Raw genomic sequence first — 18,248 nt, 5'->3', positions numbered from 1 at the left:
GGGTTATACAACAAATGCCAGCATTGTCACAAAGCAGAGTAAACCATGTGCTGTGCCCTGCATTGTATCTATAAAGGTAGCATGGTTACAAAACTGAAATGCTATATATGAATTCTTACTGCAAAACTGCTGTCTAACCAATGGAGAATACTGGCCAACTCATAATTCAATCTATGGCTTACATAAAAATTTCACAAAAAGTTTCACACAGAGTACACAGTTATGCAATATAGAATATACAGAAAACTAGCTCCAGTTTCTATAGTGGTGTTGATGTTTCTATTTCATTTGCATACTACAAATCAAGAACAAAGAAAAAAAAGGCACATAGAATTTTAATCAAGTATGGGATCTATTATCCAGAACACATGGAACCTAAAAGTTTCCAAATGTATTGTCTTTCTGTAATTTGGAGCGCCATGCCTTAAGTCTACTAAAATGACAGGTAAACATTAAATAAACTTAATAGGTTTGTTTTGTATTAACCTTTGTCTGCTTAGATTGGTAGTTGGGTGAAAACTCTGGTGTGTAAATATAAGTCTCTGTGCATTCCCCAGTCTGTGTGTTGCTGATGTCATAACTAAATTGTGTACACACCTTAATGATAACTGCGTTATTGTTGTAGGCTCTGTACTCATTTTGACTCTTATTCCATTCATATCGCCTCATCACAACTCAATTAAGATCTCTTTTGCTCCTGTACACTCTTATATATGAGTTATGACTTTCTATGTCATTACAAATTTAATACAATTTAGCCTTACATAGGATATGTAGCACAATGGACGAACAACATAGGGAAAAAAAAAAAAAAAAGTGTATAGCCAGGGGGCAACCATAACCCTTCGAATACAGAATCCTCTACAAAAAAATAGACTGAATACCAAAAGCAATCAAAATGATCACATGCATTTGAAAAAAATAAAAATATTGTATTATCTGATAAAAAAAATGTTACATTTTATTGTCCAAGGACTTTAGGACGCTGACACACAGTGCAACAGCAAGCTTTTTGTTTTATGAACAATTCTACATCCGGATCGCTTTGCTCCTTACTGGACTGTCATCATAATCGCCCTGACAGCATTTGTGGATCTGGCAAATAACTGGGAAAATTTTTTTAATGATAAGTGCCTGGCTATCTATGTCACCTTAAGAGTCAGGGCTATGTTAAAAGTCTGTGGAGAAGCTACTGTGCAATTGGGGTGGGGGGGACTCAAATTAGCACCATTTGCTATGCCCTTAATACAATGTAAATCGCCGGTTGGATGCCATTCCACTGGCGATTTACATTTTCGCCGGTGGGATGTCATAGCGGGGAGATTAGTCGCCCGCAACAAGGGAGATTTGTCGCGGGCGACTAAAAGACTTTAAGAATCTAGATTTTATTTGCCTATAAAAAGCCGACCCAGCAAAAATTCCTGCATCCTTATTTAGTAGGTGCCAAAACTATATTTCTTTTTTTATTTTTTATATTTCCTTTTTTTTGGCCCACAGAATGGCATGCTTGCTGATACTGTGGAGATCAACGTTAGTGTTAAAAACAGGGCAATTGTTTGGTTAATAAATTTAATAGACCCAACAGCAATATCACTTTCACTGGGCTCTCCAGACCTCTGGGGGATGACATTTTTCCCAGGCAGTATTTTTTAAGCAATATTTCCCTGTCACTTAATAGGAGGATCCAGCACTTGGTGGTGATTCTCGTGCACTTTTAAAAGTTTTGTCCAAAAAAAAAAACTGAATGGACTGTTTTATCATCAGCATGGATTTATGCGCAGGGTCAAGTCCAAGGTAATGTAATTAAACACTATAGGAAATTGCATTGTTGTATTCTTGAACTTTCTGGATAGCGGAATCGTGTATAGTAGATCTCAGACAGAGAACAGAAGCTTCAAAATTGGCCCTGGCATTTTAAACACACAGAAGCCAAAAAAAGCCCCCTCTCAGCCCAACAAATCATGACTGTCTATGGCATCACAGCAGTCCCTCTGGCATTTGCCAAAACCAATAGATTGCCAGTCCAGGCCTGATAACATTCTTCAAATGTTACACTTGCATTTAAAACAATCTATTGATTTTGTGCTTCATGTCAGGATTCTGCAGCTTACACTTAAGTCCTTTAGAAACATCTTTGAAGTGTTTAACCTACGTGTTATCTGTAAGCTGTAATTTATTTAGGAATTAGAAAATGAATGGTAATTAATCATAATGTAAATTGGTAAACATAAAAGCCTGAGTGCTCTATTCATACAATCACGTGTATATGGGTCCTCTCCTTAATGTTCTGCTTGGGTTGTGCTTACTGCCTGTCTTACCTGCATATTCCATTTTATTATCACACTTACTTAAAGATTAATCAGGAAGATGAATGATCCCTTGCAGTTCTACTTCCACCAAATTCCCCTAACGTGCTTGTCTGTGTAAAGAGACTGACTCAAGCACAAATACCACGATAGCTTGCAGGGACATACAAGGAGCTGTAGTCCTACATCTTCTACATTACAAGGTACTTGCACTCCATTCAGGGTTTGCCTACGGTAGATGATAGAATGGAACGGCTTTGGTGGAGGAGCTGATGTCACAGTCATGTGACAAGATGTGGCCGGGAACAACGTGTGACGTCACCTAGAACTGTCCGTATGACTTCCGTGGGAAGGGAGCCGCTACAGCCTAGCCAGAGAAGTGAGGGGAGATTTAAATGTAGCTAAATCTCCCACTCCTTCTCTAAAAGGACAGCAACACTAGGGAAAGGATAGGACCTAGCCAGTCACATGCTTTAACACCACGCCCTAATCAAAGGCAAATTTCAGCGTCTACTTTTATCTACGCTAAGTCTGGGCGAAGAGGAAAGCCCAATCACGTTGTCTGTGACGTCAATCCTAAGCGACCGTCCCTGCCAAATCGCCTCCGGGAGAGGTAGGCATGATTTAAGTAGGAGAATAGTGAGGGGCTGCGTTTTAATATATTAGCGAGTGTGCTTAAAGGGCTGCATGTGCTGTAACGCTAAGATGGGCGATAGCTGTCCGGTACTAACACCGGTATGCTCTGTGGAATTAAAAGAAATGTATTGAAAGGGAAGGCATCAGTAGTCTGACTGCTGCGATGTGTATTGAACTGAATTCATTCTTACCTTGCATACCCTGTTCGGTGGTAACGAGGTAATTCAGTATTAGATATGTCAGGGCAACACAGATAATACAGAAAGTAAAAATGTAGATCATTAGTTGGTAATAGCTAGAAACTCATGCAGAGCTGGCATTGGCACCTTTAGTCAAATGATTAACAAGGTCATTATTATGATTTATAATAGAAGGCCCCTTAAGGACCACTAGTTTCTGAATCCCCCAGTTATATGAGGCACAACAGGTAAAAGTAACATGGCAGGAATTTTCTGGCTTAAAAGGGCAGTGCTGGGAAATCAGGTTAGCTTTCATTCAAATAGAATTTCATTCAGATAATGATATTGCATATATTAAACAGTGCACCCCATGCAGAACTCTATGTATGCCACTGCTTTTCTCCAGCCCTGAACATGTCGCTGTGTTTCCCCCCTGCATCCTTGTGCATGTCACGCTGCACCCCTATCAGCCCTGTGCATGTCACGCTGCACCCCTATCAGCCCTGTGCATGTCACGCTGCACCCCTATCAGCCCTGTGCATGTCACGCTGCACCCCTATCAGCCCTGTGCATGTCACGCTGCACCCCTATCAGCCCTGTGCATGTCACGCTGCACCCCTATCAGCCCTGTGCATGTCACGCTGCACCCCTATCAGCCCTGTGCATGTCACGCTGCACCCCTATCAGCCCTGTGCATGTCACGCTGCACCCCTATCAGCCCTGTGCATGTCACGCTGCACCCCTATCAGCCCTGTGCATGTCACGCGTCACTCCCTCCTTGCAGCCCTGTGCATGTCACGCGTCACTCCCTCCTTGCAGCCCTGTGCATGTCACGCGTCACTCCCTCCTTGCAGCCCTGTGCATGTCACGCGTCACTCCCTCCTTGCAGCCCTGTGCATGTCACGCGTCTCCCTCCTTGCAGCCCTGTGCATGTCACGCTTCACTCCCTCCTTGCAGCCCTGTGCATGTCACGCTTCACTTCCTCCTTGCAGCCCTGTGCATGTCACGCTTCACTTCCTCCTTGCAGCCCTGTGCATGTCACGCTTCACTTCCTCCTTGCAGCCCTGTGCATGTCACGCTTCACTTCCTCCTTGCAGCCCTGTGCATGTCACGCTTCACTTCCTCCTTGCAGCCCTGTGCATGTCACGCTTCACTTCCTCCTTGCAGTCCTGTGCATGTCACTCTGCCCTCCACTCAGCATCCCTGGTATTGTCAAACCGTGTTTTCATTATCTGCCTTGTGCATGTCACGCTGCACTATCCTCCAAAGCATCCTGTGCATGTTAAACTGTCTTCCCACTAGCAATCCTGCGCAGGGCTGCTCACACCCCATCAGCCCTGTGCATGTCACACTGTGCTTTCCCATCAGCCCTGTGCATGTCACACTGCCCTCCCAGCATCTCTGCACATATCAAGAAATGCACCAATAAAGCTGGCAATGCACTGGACAGTCCTCTTGGTATTGAACCTATCACCTAAACATTCTGTTTTTGTATGAGTGCCCACCTTCCTATTCTTCTGTTGATCCGGGCCAGCAGCCCAAATAATCAGAACAGTAATGAGAAGCCACAGGTTCACTTTTTCTTTACGTGTGTAGTTGCATGTGTCTTAAGGAGGGTTAAATTCTGTAATTTTTTTTATGAACTACAAATCAAAAAAAAAATGTTGCCTCATTATGTGTTCCCTACATATATTACCATTTGTCACTAGAATCAGACATAAATTAGTATGCCTTATTTTACATGTAGATTTACAGGGTTTGTATACAGGTCAAATTATTAGATGCTGCTGGAATGTCACAGATGGCTGTGCTTGAAAATTAAAAAATAAATTATTTGTGTAGTTAGTAGGGAAATTAAGTTTAAGTGCAGTACTCAATATAAACTAATCACCAGAAAAAGAAATAAGACTTTACTAGTTGCTACTGTTTAACTAATACACTTGTTCAAGTTAGCGACTACATCAGTAAATGAACCCTAGAAAATATAAGCGACAGAAATGATAAGAGCCGCTGACAAGCAACCTTGGTTCAGCTATTAGCAGCTTCTGCTAGGATTTTGAATTCTGCAACTAGATAGAACAAGTGAGTGACTCTGGGTATCTTGGGTGCTGGAAGAGGAATGAGAGATGAAACAATTATGTTCTTTCTTTTGCTTGTAGGGTGTAAACTCCTGTAAAAGAAAGCTTTCTGAAGAGTCCTAGTTGCCATTTCATGTAAGTTTCACGGTGTCTTGTGTTTGTTGAAGCTTAACAATAATTTGACAGCAATGTGGTTGATATTTTTTGTCCCTTATTTTGTGGTTGTCTGTGTTTTACTAACATATTAGGCAATTCCTTACTGAGCTTGGCATAACAATTTTTAAAGGAGACATATCCTATACAAATTAAGAATGTACCAGTGAATTATACTCCTCTAGATATAGAAGGATTGTGCTTAAAAAAAAAGTTGTGTTTCTGACTGATTTATTGAGAAATTCCACCAAAACCCCACTATTCCCGCCCATCTGTTCCACTTGGGCTGGCTGAATTCTCTGGATGAGCTGGGGAGCCCGCGGCCCTCCGTACACTGCACTGTAGGATAGGAACCAATCAGCAGCTAGGCTGACCTGATAGGGAACTGAAGCCTGTCTTTGCTTGTGTGAGTGCAGGGCTGTGATTGGCTCTCCCCCTCCTACTGTGCTTCTGGCAGGGACCGTTAGGACACGCCCACCCTTCATTTCACACTGGAGGGAGAAGTGATAGGATCTATAGGGAGCTCCAATAAAGGGGCCATTTTTACAAAGAGGATTAATTTTTAGCACAAAGTGAAACCAGCACCGTATATTATTCATAATTGCCTACAAAATTAGGGTTTTTCCCATTTATCCAATATGTCTCCTTTAATACCACACACACACCACAGTAGCCCATAGGTAATTAGTCCATGCTAGTCAAATAGCTAATATGGATATGCTGAATTACCTGCTCGCCTGCTGATGAAATCATGTCTTACTATGGAACCTGAGTGATCTGTTTATTCCACTAAATGCTAAAATATTGGACAGCAATGTTTCCCCTTATTTTTCAGCATGCACAAATATTTCCATTAAAGCATGCATATTTGAAAACTGATTAAGCATAATGGTTGGTGGCTCCAAGGAAGTCCAGAATAATGTGCACATTTTATGCACATTCCTCAGTTTGCACAGAATAGAAGGTTCATTGCAAAACTGGTATATTTTGAGCTAATTTGGTCCACCATGTTTAGAAGTTTTAGTGCTCTAATTGAATAGTTTGTCTATATGCAGCCAATGTAAGTTAAGCTGGATATGCATAGACCAACATTGCCTGTTAATATGGCCACTTATGCCTATATGGCGTCTTATTGCTCTGTGTGTAGGACCAAAATGGCAGTCACGTCAACCAATATATGGTTAGGGCTTAGCTAAATCTCAGGTCCACATGGGGATGAAAGAATAATATGTGCATTGGATGGGGGCAAGAATTAAGGGCCTTTGCCCTCTGTTTCTTTGTTTCTCTTTAGTGGACAAAATTATTAGTGTGGAATATTTATTTCATTTTAAATTTAAATATGGATCCACAGTCAGAAATGATCATGGTTTGATCTTTCAAAGTAGCTTTAAAGAACCAAATCTCACATTACAAATAGATAAGATATGTAAAAGGTCAGATGAGTGAATAGAAAGTGATTGGAAAGAGAAAATATAATATTCCGCATTAATAGGTAGTTAGCTTTATTGAATAGAAAGTATGTTTCAAACAATGTGATTCTAGTTGAATAAGAATTTAGCAGCGTTGATTCATATGTACAACATTTCTTACCCTGGCTGAACTCTAGATATTTAAATTATTCACAAGAATTGTTTTTTTTATCCTGTAGCCATTTTTTTCCATAGCTATATGCTCTTTTCTTTGTTTTTCTGCTGGTTTGTAGTCTAGCAAAAGCTGCAGGAATTTCAAAAGCAAATACAGTTTGATCCATTTAAATATGAAAGATTTTGGCACCTATTACTGCTTTTCTGGGGATTCATTTTTGTGTACAAATGAAAATATTTTTGTATATTAAGAGACCTTGCTTGTGACGAGCAGTTCCCTTTTCAGTAGATATTAAACCTGATATGACCATCTGTAGATGATATGAAGATCATCCAATTTAAATGCTTCCATCCGTGAACATGCAGCGGTTTCACCGCCAAGTGTTATGTTTATGATGTTTATAAGAGCCATAAAAATTGCTTAAACACGTGTTTTTAAAAGAAAGTGTCCAACTGTATTAATGTCACGAAAATGGATAATTATGACTTAGTCATATCAAGTTTTAAGCAACACTAAAGCTGTTGTTGTATGTAGCACTTTCCAAAGTAAGTGCATTCTTTAGCCCAGTTCTGATGAGACATATTCCAGGCATATTTGCTGCAGGTTGTTTACTTGTGCACATCAACTTTTCACTAGAGCCACAGATTTTCAGTTGGATTGGGAGAGTTTTAGGGCATTCTGGCCTTGAACCATTCCAGTGATAGCTTCATTGCTAGCTTCCCCCATTCATAAAGCTGTCATTAGTGTTAGTGCTTTAAATAGGGGAAATGTCAGCAATGAAAATTCATATACAGTTGAGTTTTTTTTGGTGTCTGTTCATACCACATTGTTTCAATATTAATAATAAACGTGTTAACAAACTATATCTGGAATATCAGTGGCATTACAGTAGAAATTAAAGAAGAGCTTTGGTGTTGCACCAAGAACTGGTTGACAGTTCAGTGGCAGATAAAATTTTGAATCCTGCATGCTTACTGATTTACTGACCCATAATATATCAGTCATGGTCAGCAGTCCACCATACTAATAATCTATAATATGTATATGGTCAGCTTTACTCTGGGATTTTTAATAAATACTACTGAGAAATCAACCAAGAAACAATATATATATTTAATAAGTAGTGACATTTTCAGATATAAAAATGCAATTATTTATATTATGAAAATTATATTTTTAAAAATATTTATGAATTTAGAGCTGCATATCTTGTTAAAGATATAAAAGAAGTCACACTAATTTAGACATATTTAGAAAGCTCACGTTGGCCTGAAGAAACATGTTTTCCTAGGTACGCAAAGGGGCTGATTTACTAATCCATGAATCCGAATGGGAAAAATTATTATTATTTGCGATTTTTTCGTCGCCGTTACGACTTCTTCATAAATTGTCGCAAGTTAAAGGACAGAAATGTTGAAAATGTGCTTGTCAACACACTTGTCTACAGCTTGAAATTTCTTCTGATCATGCAACTGTTCCATGCAGTTTACAACTGCAGCTGTTATAGCAGTGTGCTCCCAAGCCATCTGACAACATATGTGTGCAGAAGGGGTTTTTTTTTTTTTTTTGTCACTCTCGTTAGTTAGTGGTAGGTAAATCCTGTTGAAGAGACTGTATTTATACTGCATAATGCTAGTGTAGTACCAGACATTCTGGTGCAGTTCAGAGCAGTTTTTAAACTGGGGTCCATCAAAGCTGATTTTTACTCCCATGTGAACCAGTGGCTGGTTGCTTCTTATCGACAATGTTGTTTTTGGATGATGACAAATCAAAATTGGCTTGTCACCTAGAAAACAGAAGTGTAATATTTCCTTTGGTATTCAAATGCACCTGTCCTGATCTGATTTAGCCATTAGAGTTTCCCAAATTCAGAACTCCATGGGTAAATCCTTTCTTTACTCTGCCAGTCTCCTAGTATTCCATTAGCCTAACTAGTTCAGTTTGATAAATGTCTGTTATAAGATCTGGACTGTCGTCATAGGAGGCAAATGGTACAAACCTGCATGTCGGTTTAAGGGGTATAAATATGCACGTGGTTTCCTTAGTAGAAGGATGCAAATAAACAAAATGAGCCACTGTGTTCTCAGCCTTACATTTAAGGTGGTTCAAGTTACAACAATTTGTGAGAAGCAAGACGCAATGCATCACAGGCGGCCGACTATTCCTGTAACTGTGACTCTTACAGCTGTCCTGCTGGCCTCTCAATCATTTTAAGCCACAACTGCTAACTCAGCATGCTGAACCAATCCCTCTTTTCTGGAGGCTGTTCTAGTCTAGCTAGGAGAAAGTTCCCAAGGAAGGTGGCTATTAAAATTTGTTGAGCCAGCAATGTGCTTGCATATTATGTACAGGACAAGGCAAGCTACAAGAGATGCCTTGTTCATGCAAATATATATTTCATATAACTATGCAAACTGTTGTTCCTGTCTGGTTAGTGAAGCCAATTGATACACATTCCTGATCCTTGGATATTACTTGGGAAAATCCTTAAGTCCCAAGTTTCATTGCCCCTCAGTATGCTGGAACTGAGTGTTGAATGTTAAAGAACATCAGCACTTTATTGCTTAAAGTCGTTGAATAAAAAAGGTTGCAATTTATTTTTTTTTGAGATTTACTATGCGTCTAAACTGATAACAATCTGAATTCTACAATTCCCCATCTAAACTTGCCAAGTTCATGTAGAAGTCAATGGCGGAAATTAAGGAAAAAAGTGAAGAAAATAAGCACAGTTCTAAAACATTCGTACCCAATCGTACTTTAATGAATAGGCCCCTAGGTGTGAAAATATTACTTTTTGTTATTTATGCACAAAACCTGCATTCAATACAATATTTTTCGAATAAGAGATTCCATACGTTGAGTATCTCCCTGCAAATATACAGCGCAAGCTGTACAAATCCTAATGTCTGTAGGGAGTACAGAGGGACTGTCTTATAGATGAACACCGAAGGGAAGCATCTGACAGACTTTTGGGAGACCCATGCTGGCTGTGGAATGTTGTCAGAATGATTGACAGGAGACAGCTGGTGTGAGTTACATGTGAGCTCACAGACTCATTTTGAATTTAGTGTCTGTTCTCTTTCCAGCTTCGACTAAATGCTTCTGATTTAAAGGTAATACATTTCTTAATTTCTAGTGTTTTTGTTTGGATCTGTTGTACTTGAAGTAGCTTATATAATTATTTAAAAAAAAAAATTTGGGGAACCGTAAACAGATAACATACATCAGTTCTGCTTTGTTCCAACATTGCTTCTTGTGCCTGCTGCTCTGCGTAATTATAGTCTGTTTCTGAAACCACATGTTGTGTTCAACAGATATTCATGCTTTAGTACTGGGGCTGTCAGTGGCAGTATAGTCTTGTCGCTGGTTCTATAACGTCTGTTCCTCTTAAACAGTTCTACACAGTTTATGTACAATAATAACATTATCACCCAATACATTGTAAGATTCAGGGTAGATCCCTATTTCTAATGATTTTTATAAAAAAGTTAGCACGTACTTTTATGTATTGCCCCTGTTATCAATAGGAATACAAATGCTCGTGAATGCAGCTATTTGAGTAATCAATTTTTATATTGCTTTGTATTTGGCTGCATAGAATAGGATGTTTTATGCAGACTTTATGTCTAAACGTTTCCTTGTTCTTAGGTCCCCAAAGGGTAGAAGGCTGACCTGCTCAAGCATGTGTTATACATGTAACTTTTTTTGCAGCATAGCCACGGTTACTGGAAAGTTTTTCTCTAGTAACAGTGGCTGATATTTTAGCCTCAACAAAAACATATTTGTTTTTCTGCCTTGTAGTTAAATAATAACTCGTAACCTGATGCATTGCTGTTGAGGCTTGTAGCCTATAATATATGTTTAAGGTGACAGTGAGAGGAGAAAATCAACTGCATTTTCAGTATTTAACTTATGTTAAATAAGAGAGAAGTTGTGCAGGTTATAAAAAAAAAAAAAAAATCTATCTTAATCAGTTTTTAAATGGGTTGTCCACCTTGAGATAAGTTTTAGTATGATGTAGAGAATAATATTGAGTCAATTTGCAATTGGTCTTCATTTTTTATTTGTAGTTTTTTAATTACTTCACTTTTTGTTCGGCTTTCCAGCTTGGAGTTTCAGCAGCTATTTGGTTGCTAGGATTCAAATTACCTTAGCAACCATGGTGTGGTTTGAATGAAAGACTGATATATGAATAAGAGGGGACCTGAATAGGAAATTAAGTGATATAAAGTAACAATAACAATAAAGCTCCTGCTTTAGAGAGCATTAGTCTTTTTGCTCAGGGGTCAGTAATCCCCATTTGAAATCTGAAGACTAATTAAAATGTTTCTTAGAATTGGCCTTTCTATAACATACTTAAAGGAATACTGTCACTGGAATGTATGTTTTTTTTTTTTCAAAACACAACAGTTAATAGAGATTCCTCAGCAGAATCCTGCATTAAAATCCATTTTTTTAATATTTAATTTTCAAATTTTACATGGGGTTAGCCATATTCTTCATTGCAAGTGAGTCATATCACCCCTCCCCCTCCCAGCAGCCGATCAGCAGAACAGTGGGGAGGTACCAAGACAGTAGCAGTAAGAAATCCAAGTCTGGCTTAGGACTACTTCAATTACATGGGATTAGGAGAAACAATAGGTTACCTGAAAGCAATTCTAATATGTAGTGCTGGCTCAGACACATGCACAATGCACTGAGACATTTGTTGATTCAAGAATAAAATTGTAAACAGTAAATTGAATTATTTGCTATGTAAACAGTGTAATTTAGAAATAAAAAGTATACTATAAATATTATGACAGTATCCCTTTAACTTTAAGGAGAACTAACCACCCCCCCCCCCCCGTACAAAAAAGTCCCCTTAACTGCCCTCCATCGACCCTTCTCACACATCCTATTACATCGATAAGTGACCATATTTCAAAACCTGATCTAAAAAAGCAGAGCAGCGCAGCAGAGTACCTAGGTGCCATCTTCTGTCCATTAGAAAATGTTTTGGGTCTCACTGCTGACACTGACCTTGCGTGAGCATGTGAAGTTGAAGCTGATTCCCGACTAGCCCTAACTGCGCATGTTCCTGTAGGGTCCATATCAAAGGTGAGACCCGAAGCATTTTAAAATGGACAAAAGATGGCGTCTAGGTACTCTGCTGTGCTGCTCTGCTTTTTTAGGCCCTTTGATGGTAGTTGGACTTCTGAAAGTCTGAAAATTTCATCTTCGAGTGCCCCTTCTGAGTAGTTGACGGGGTGTGTGGATCAGACATGGATGCAGATGTTGCTGTAGGTCTATTAAGTCTGATCCAGGCAAGATTTACTGATATTTGACAAACCGCCTGAAACATTATTTGGGCAATGTATCCGACCATTCCTTCTGAAATTTACACATACACTTTTTTTTCATCTAAACACTTGCTACTTGTCTCTGGAAGTAACACCAACTAAAATACTGTTTATCAGAAGCATGTATTTTTTATAATGCAGCAGCTGCATACAAGCTTTACACCACTATTTGCAATACCACGCATGAGCAGGAGTGTTAAAAAAAAAATCTAGGATGTTGGACGCTAAAGAGGTGCAAATAGGCTCTCTGAAGTAATGAATCATGCGTTGTAGCATTCTACTTTGCATTTGCTAGATACTTCCTGTCTAAATGTGTAAGGCTGGCTGCAAAATTTAGAGGAGATGGAATAGTGGTCTGGGGGTGTGTATAATGGTCTGCACTACGATCCTTGGTTTCGGTAAAATCAAACCTTAATGCTACAGCATACAGTTACATTCTTGGCAAATCTGCTTCATACTTTGTTGCATTACTTTGGGGAATGCCCTTTCCTATATTAATAATAATACCCCCATTAACAAGCAAGGTCTATACAGAGTAGGCTTGCTAAGTGGAAGAACTTGACTGGGTTTCGCAGAGCCCTGATTTCAACCCAGCTAAGCACCTGTGGGATGAACTGGAAAATGCAGGAAAACCTTTCTGACTTTGATCCTTCTGTGCATGATTTTGGAAGCCTCCCACAGGAATCAATGGCACTTCAGCTCCAACCTGGCCTAAGGAAAGTCATCATACTGAAGCTTGAATGAATCTGAAACTTTTGTACCCAGTGACAATACGAATTTGTCGCACAAATTTTGTCGCAAAGTACGAAAAAGTTGCAAAAAAATAACGAAAAAATCTGCGAAAATACGCAAGGTATGAAAAAGTCGTGGAAAATATGATCGGACTGAACGAACGAATGCTCGGAGCGTTCGTAGATTAGTACCGTATATACTCGAGTATAAGCCGAGGTACCTAATTTTACCTAGGAAAACTGGAAAAACCTATTGACTCAAGTATAAGCCTAGGATGGGAAATGCAGCAGCTTCTAAGTTTCAATAATCAAAATAAATTCGAATAAAATTAGGATCTATCAATCTTACTGAACAAATATGTGCAGGGAATCAGTATGGTTCCAGATGACAGAATGCTGGTCCTACGGGTCTTCTTTTAACCCAGTGTTCCATTTTGCTTGATGACTGATTGACAAAAAGTGTTTTGTGGGGTACTATCTACTATTTGATTGTACATTTGGTCACATTGATTGATTTTTAAATAAAATTTGCATGTGTTTTAAGCTTAACTGTGAACAGTTTTGTTTAAACAGGGAAAGTAAGTCATTGGAATACAATGTAGTCAATACTGATTATGCCGGTTCAGTTTATGGAATGGTGTTCTAGAAGGGAAAGTAACAATTTTTAATTTGTTTTAAGGTTTTTAGCCCGTTCAGTAACAAAGATGGCTACCAGCAATCCCGTAATAAACAGACTGGACCAGAGAGCCGCAGAAGCTGATCAGATCATTGAATACCTCAAACAACAAGTTGCACTTCTCAAGGAAAAAGCAAGTAGGGAAACATCTGAATTATTATGTTTTTTATTTCAGCTTTTAATATATAGTGCGGACAAATAACATAAGCATTATGTGTCTGTTATATTTTTTTTTAATATATTCCAACTCCACACCAACAATATTATTGGAAAGAGATATATCATGAACTAAATAGCCTGGAATTCTTTTTTTTGTAACCACAAGCCTGAGGACCTACATAAGTCAGTCATAAACACCCCATTGTACTTCCTGGATCTTAGGTGTTGCTGATAAGGTCAATTTATAAATGTTCATGGCGGTTCCTGAGGCACTTGTGTATTTCGTAGGTCTCTTTGGTCCATAACATAGTGCAAAGGCCTGCTGCAGTTTAATTAGGATTGAACACAGGATGCAACATACAAAAAAGGCAAATTGCACGCATTTTTTGCACTTTGTACCCTGCCTTTCACTTTCATATTTGGTTTAATATCTCTGGGAAAGTTCCGTAATCGGGCAGTGAGGGAAATAAAGATAGATATAGTTATATTTAGCAGCACTCAGGCAAACCTTTTGCATTTTTAAAGGGAACTTTTATATCTCTGTAACTGAAAAATATCTGCGTGCCGGGAAAATCTGTGTACAGGCTGAACATTGCATATGTCAGGGCTTTACCATTATTAGTATTATGGATACTTATGATCAGGACCCTCTGTAACTGGTACAAAACCCAACAGAATTAGTGACCAAAGACATTTTGTACATGGGGCACCCAAAGACAGGGTCCACACACTGGTACTATTTTTATCTTCTAATTAGCAACTTTTACATTTTGTATATTTTTTTTATTATTGGGTGTTCTTTTTTACTGCTTTTCCCCTCACTAGTATACTACTGTATACAATTTAAAATGAGTGAAAACAGTTGCTTACTTTTTACCCCTGACACAAGAGATCTTTGCTAGAGATCTCTTGTGGCAGTCAAGTTTATTCCGACTGAGTTGGTGCATTCACGGTATAGTAATATCCAAAATGTTATTATACTGTGCATAATGTGGTCCTGTACAGCAACAGTGTGTCACTGGGAAAGCAGTTAAATGGCAGTACTTGGAGTAAAATTACAATCGGAGCAATAATTTTCTTTGTCCTTCAGTTGCATGTTTCTTGTCTTTTGATTTAAAAATAATCATTCTGTCATGGAGAAAACTTCCCTCTGTTAATGCTAATTGATATAAGTAATTGTTTTTTTTATCAATAAGTCCAGTGTTTATATGCTAGAATTTAAATTTACTCTGTGAAGTTTATCAGGGAACTGTAGAAACCCTTTACTTGATATTACAGGACAAGAGAAAGGAGAGAAGTGCAGGAATGTTCTCTATAATCTTATTAAATTTATGAAAATCTTTTGGCTCCTGGCGCACTGGAAGATTTGTTGCCTGCAGTTAAATCTTGGCTACTGCCAGCGGCAAATCTGCTCTGAATGCCTTCCCACCAGCAACAAAGTGAATCACTGTTGGGAAGGCATACATGGAGATTTGTTTTCCGAACTTTCTCTGTGTGACAAATCTCCCCATGTGCCACATGCCTAATGGAGAATGCAAAAGTATATACAGCTATGGGACCTGTTATCCAGAATGCTGGAGACCTGGGCATTTCTACATAAGATTTTTCCGTTATTTGGATCACCATATTTTTTAGTAGACTTAAATTAATTTAAACATTTAAAATATTTTTAAATAAACTCAATAGGAATGTTTTGCCTTCCATAAGAATTAATTATATCTTTGGTGGGATAAAGAACAAGGTATTTTTTTTTATTACAAAGAAAAAGGAAATATTTTTTAAAGATGGAGTCTATGGGAGATTACTTTCCCATAATTTGGAGCTGTCTGGATAACGGGTTTCTGCATAGTGAATTCCATACCTGTATATCATCTCTGCTACATGTATTTGTTTGCTACCCCACCCCGAGTCATCAGGAAATATAGCTACAACCTGTTCCAGGCCAGGCCATGCAAAACATCAGTAATTATGCAGAGGCCTCCTACCTGATGCAATGTCATCACTGATAAATATTTCAGACTGACTAATCAGATGCAAGCTTTTTGTTTTGGAGCAGAGTTTGTACAGTGCTCCACACCAAGGAAGTAGGGACTACATACAGCCACAGAAAATGCCACCCATATAGAAATAAACAAAAGGATCAATCAGTATTTTGTGTGCAGAGAAAGGAAATTTTTAAACTGGGAAGCTGACCCTCATACCTGTATTTTGTTTAACTTGTCTTGTCCTTTAAAGGAGAAGGAAAGGCTAAGTCACTTGGGGTGCAGTTCTCTCTTAACAGGGGCACCAAGGGGTACAAGGTAATCGCTAGTCACTTGGGGGTGCCTAAAATTTTGGCACCCCCAAGTGACTTAGCCTTTCCTTCTCCTTTAAGATCATTAAGTGATTTTATGTTGCCCTTTTGAAAGCCCTGGGTTAGACTACTGATATCAAAAAGAATCCGTATTTTTTGTCAATCTCTATTTTTTTGTTATTGTAATGTATCTTTGATGTATGTCAATTGTTACTTTACATTATGATGTTTAGTTCTACAGGCCTCTCTACGGGAGGAGAAGAAGCTTCGTGTAGAAAATGCCAAGTTGAAGAAAGAAATCGAAACCCTAAAAGAACAGCTAGTAAAAACTGAAGTAAAAAATGGAGGTAAATCCTGTGTGCAAGTGACCTGGAAGGTGGCAAAGTGTAATGTTTAAAATATAGCATATGGGAAAGCATTTATTTCATCCTGTTATTTAATTTGTGTCAGTGAAACAGATTGGCATCCCGGCTAGCACATCTGCTGACTCCAGTCCTTCCATACCAGTAAGTGCTCCCCAGCCACCTCCTGTGAAGTCTTCCCCTCCAGCTCCTAAATCAGGAGAAGAAAAGAAAAAAAAGGAGAAACCAGAAAAGAAAGGTACAGCACTAAGGCTTTTGATATATATTTCTGTGTGGTTGTGAGGGGGTTAGGGTACTCGTCCAGTAAAAAGTAAAAATGTACAAGTGTAGTACAGGTATTACTTGAAACAAAGCCATTTCCCAGCAAACTTTATTTTTGACCAATTTGACCGGCCTGTAACTTAATTTACCATACAAAAATCAAGTAAGCTTATTTTTGCTCTATTTTGTCCATGGCATTTTCGCAGTGGGTGCCTTTGAGACTTTAGAAAGACAGCAAGCAATACCTCTACACACACATGTGAAACAAATTTATTTTTGCTTTTTTGGTGCACGTATAGTAAGAGAGATGGGAACACTGCACCTTTCAGCTGCCTGGTAGGATATTTATCACATTTATTGCCCACCAGGTGCAAGAATAATTATTTAAGGGAAGCTTGCCTCTTTGGAAGAATGAAGGCAATCATTGTAAAACAAAGGCTTGCTTTCTTTGACACCTCTAGGGAGGATAGTGCTGCATAGCGCTATCTATGCACACTGTCCTTCAGTTTTCTCAGTCTAGGGGAATATCCATTGAAAACACATTATTATAACTAATATTAGGGGCCCATTTACATCTGACGTGTATCATCTATAATCTATCATGTATAATAGTATACTGTAGTTCTTCAACTATACTGGGCTGTTCAGCATACTGCCCTTAAGCTATTGGTGAACTATAACTTCAACAGCCCCTGAATGCCTTTATTTGTCATGAGATTCTGGTAACTGTATTTGAGTAACAGTTGATGGGCTGCAGGTTGCACATCCGTTATCGTACATACTGTAATGGATATGCTTTATCATTTTCATCCTTTGCTATAAAATTGATTTTGAGCTGTGTAGTCATTTAATATGAATGTTTTATGTTTTTCTGTGTTAATGGAATAAGGAGGTGCAACTAGATTTCCTCTGGATGCAGAAGGGATCATGATACTAGATGAGCCCCTTTTTTTTGATATACCAATAATTGTTGTCATTTACAGAAGTGTTTGATTATTAGAATCGTAAGCGTTTTCATGTATGTTGTTTCATGAGTCTTGTTTTTATATGCTGTTGATGTTAGTATGTCGTCTTCCATGAAAAACTGGAAAGTGGCTTGCCATCTGAGCCAAGTGTTAAAGCTATAACACACCGTGTTTTTGACCCCTGCTGTACAGGCATTGTCTACCTTTTGAAAACAAAAGGCAAATACTGGTTTTGAGAAGCAGACACCACCTCTGAACAATAAAACAGGTATTCCTGAATAGTACCCACCTGATCCCACTAGCAGTGTTGGTCGGTGTTTAAGACTGCTCTGACCTTTGCATTTCTCCCTGAGAGCACTGTAGAGGTCAATATGCTAGGTATGCCATAGACCTGCCATTTCATGTTTCATAGCTAAACTATTAGGATATATTTTTTGGACGTGAATACTAATGCCACAAAAAATGAATTCGTTTTTTTATTAATGTTTCTGTCCAGTATGGATTTACTAGTTTGTGTATGTGT

The 18,248-nt window shown here is 38.7% G+C and overlaps 2 protein-coding genes across 3 annotated transcripts in view; one reads left to right on the top strand and one right to left on the bottom strand.

Moving 5' to 3' along the window:
• tbck (TBC1 domain containing kinase) overlaps nucleotides 1-2,422 on the bottom strand; it is a gene marked incomplete in the record, with an annotated part of 117,548 nt that extends 115,126 nt beyond the window's left edge. Inside the window, 1 exon segment of the mRNA NM_001102743.1 lies at nucleotides 2,349-2,422.
• Nucleotides 2,423-2,829: 407 nt separating this feature from the next.
• Nucleotides 2,830-18,248, top strand: part of aimp1 (aminoacyl tRNA synthetase complex-interacting multifunctional protein 1) — a 40,054-nt gene continuing 24,635 nt past the window's right edge. Inside the window, exons 1-5 of one of the 2 annotated variants that reach the window (XM_012963225.2) lie at nucleotides 2,830-2,919; nucleotides 5,281-5,334; nucleotides 13,689-13,822; nucleotides 16,371-16,484; nucleotides 16,588-16,737. In XM_012963225.2, coding sequence (XP_012818679.2) covers nucleotides 5,333-5,334; nucleotides 13,689-13,822; nucleotides 16,371-16,484; nucleotides 16,588-16,737 — 400 coding nt within the window. In that variant the 5' untranslated portion in view covers nucleotides 2,830-2,919; nucleotides 5,281-5,332. 2 annotated transcript variants of the gene reach the window in all.

Source organism: Xenopus tropicalis, chromosome 1 (assembly GCF_000004195.4).
Source record: "Xenopus tropicalis strain Nigerian chromosome 1, UCB_Xtro_10.0, whole genome shotgun sequence".
Lineage (NCBI taxonomy): Eukaryota > Metazoa > Chordata > Amphibia > Anura > Pipidae > Xenopus > Xenopus tropicalis.
Note: the sequence above shows the minus strand (reverse complement) of the source record. Positions and strands in the feature narration are given on the sequence as shown.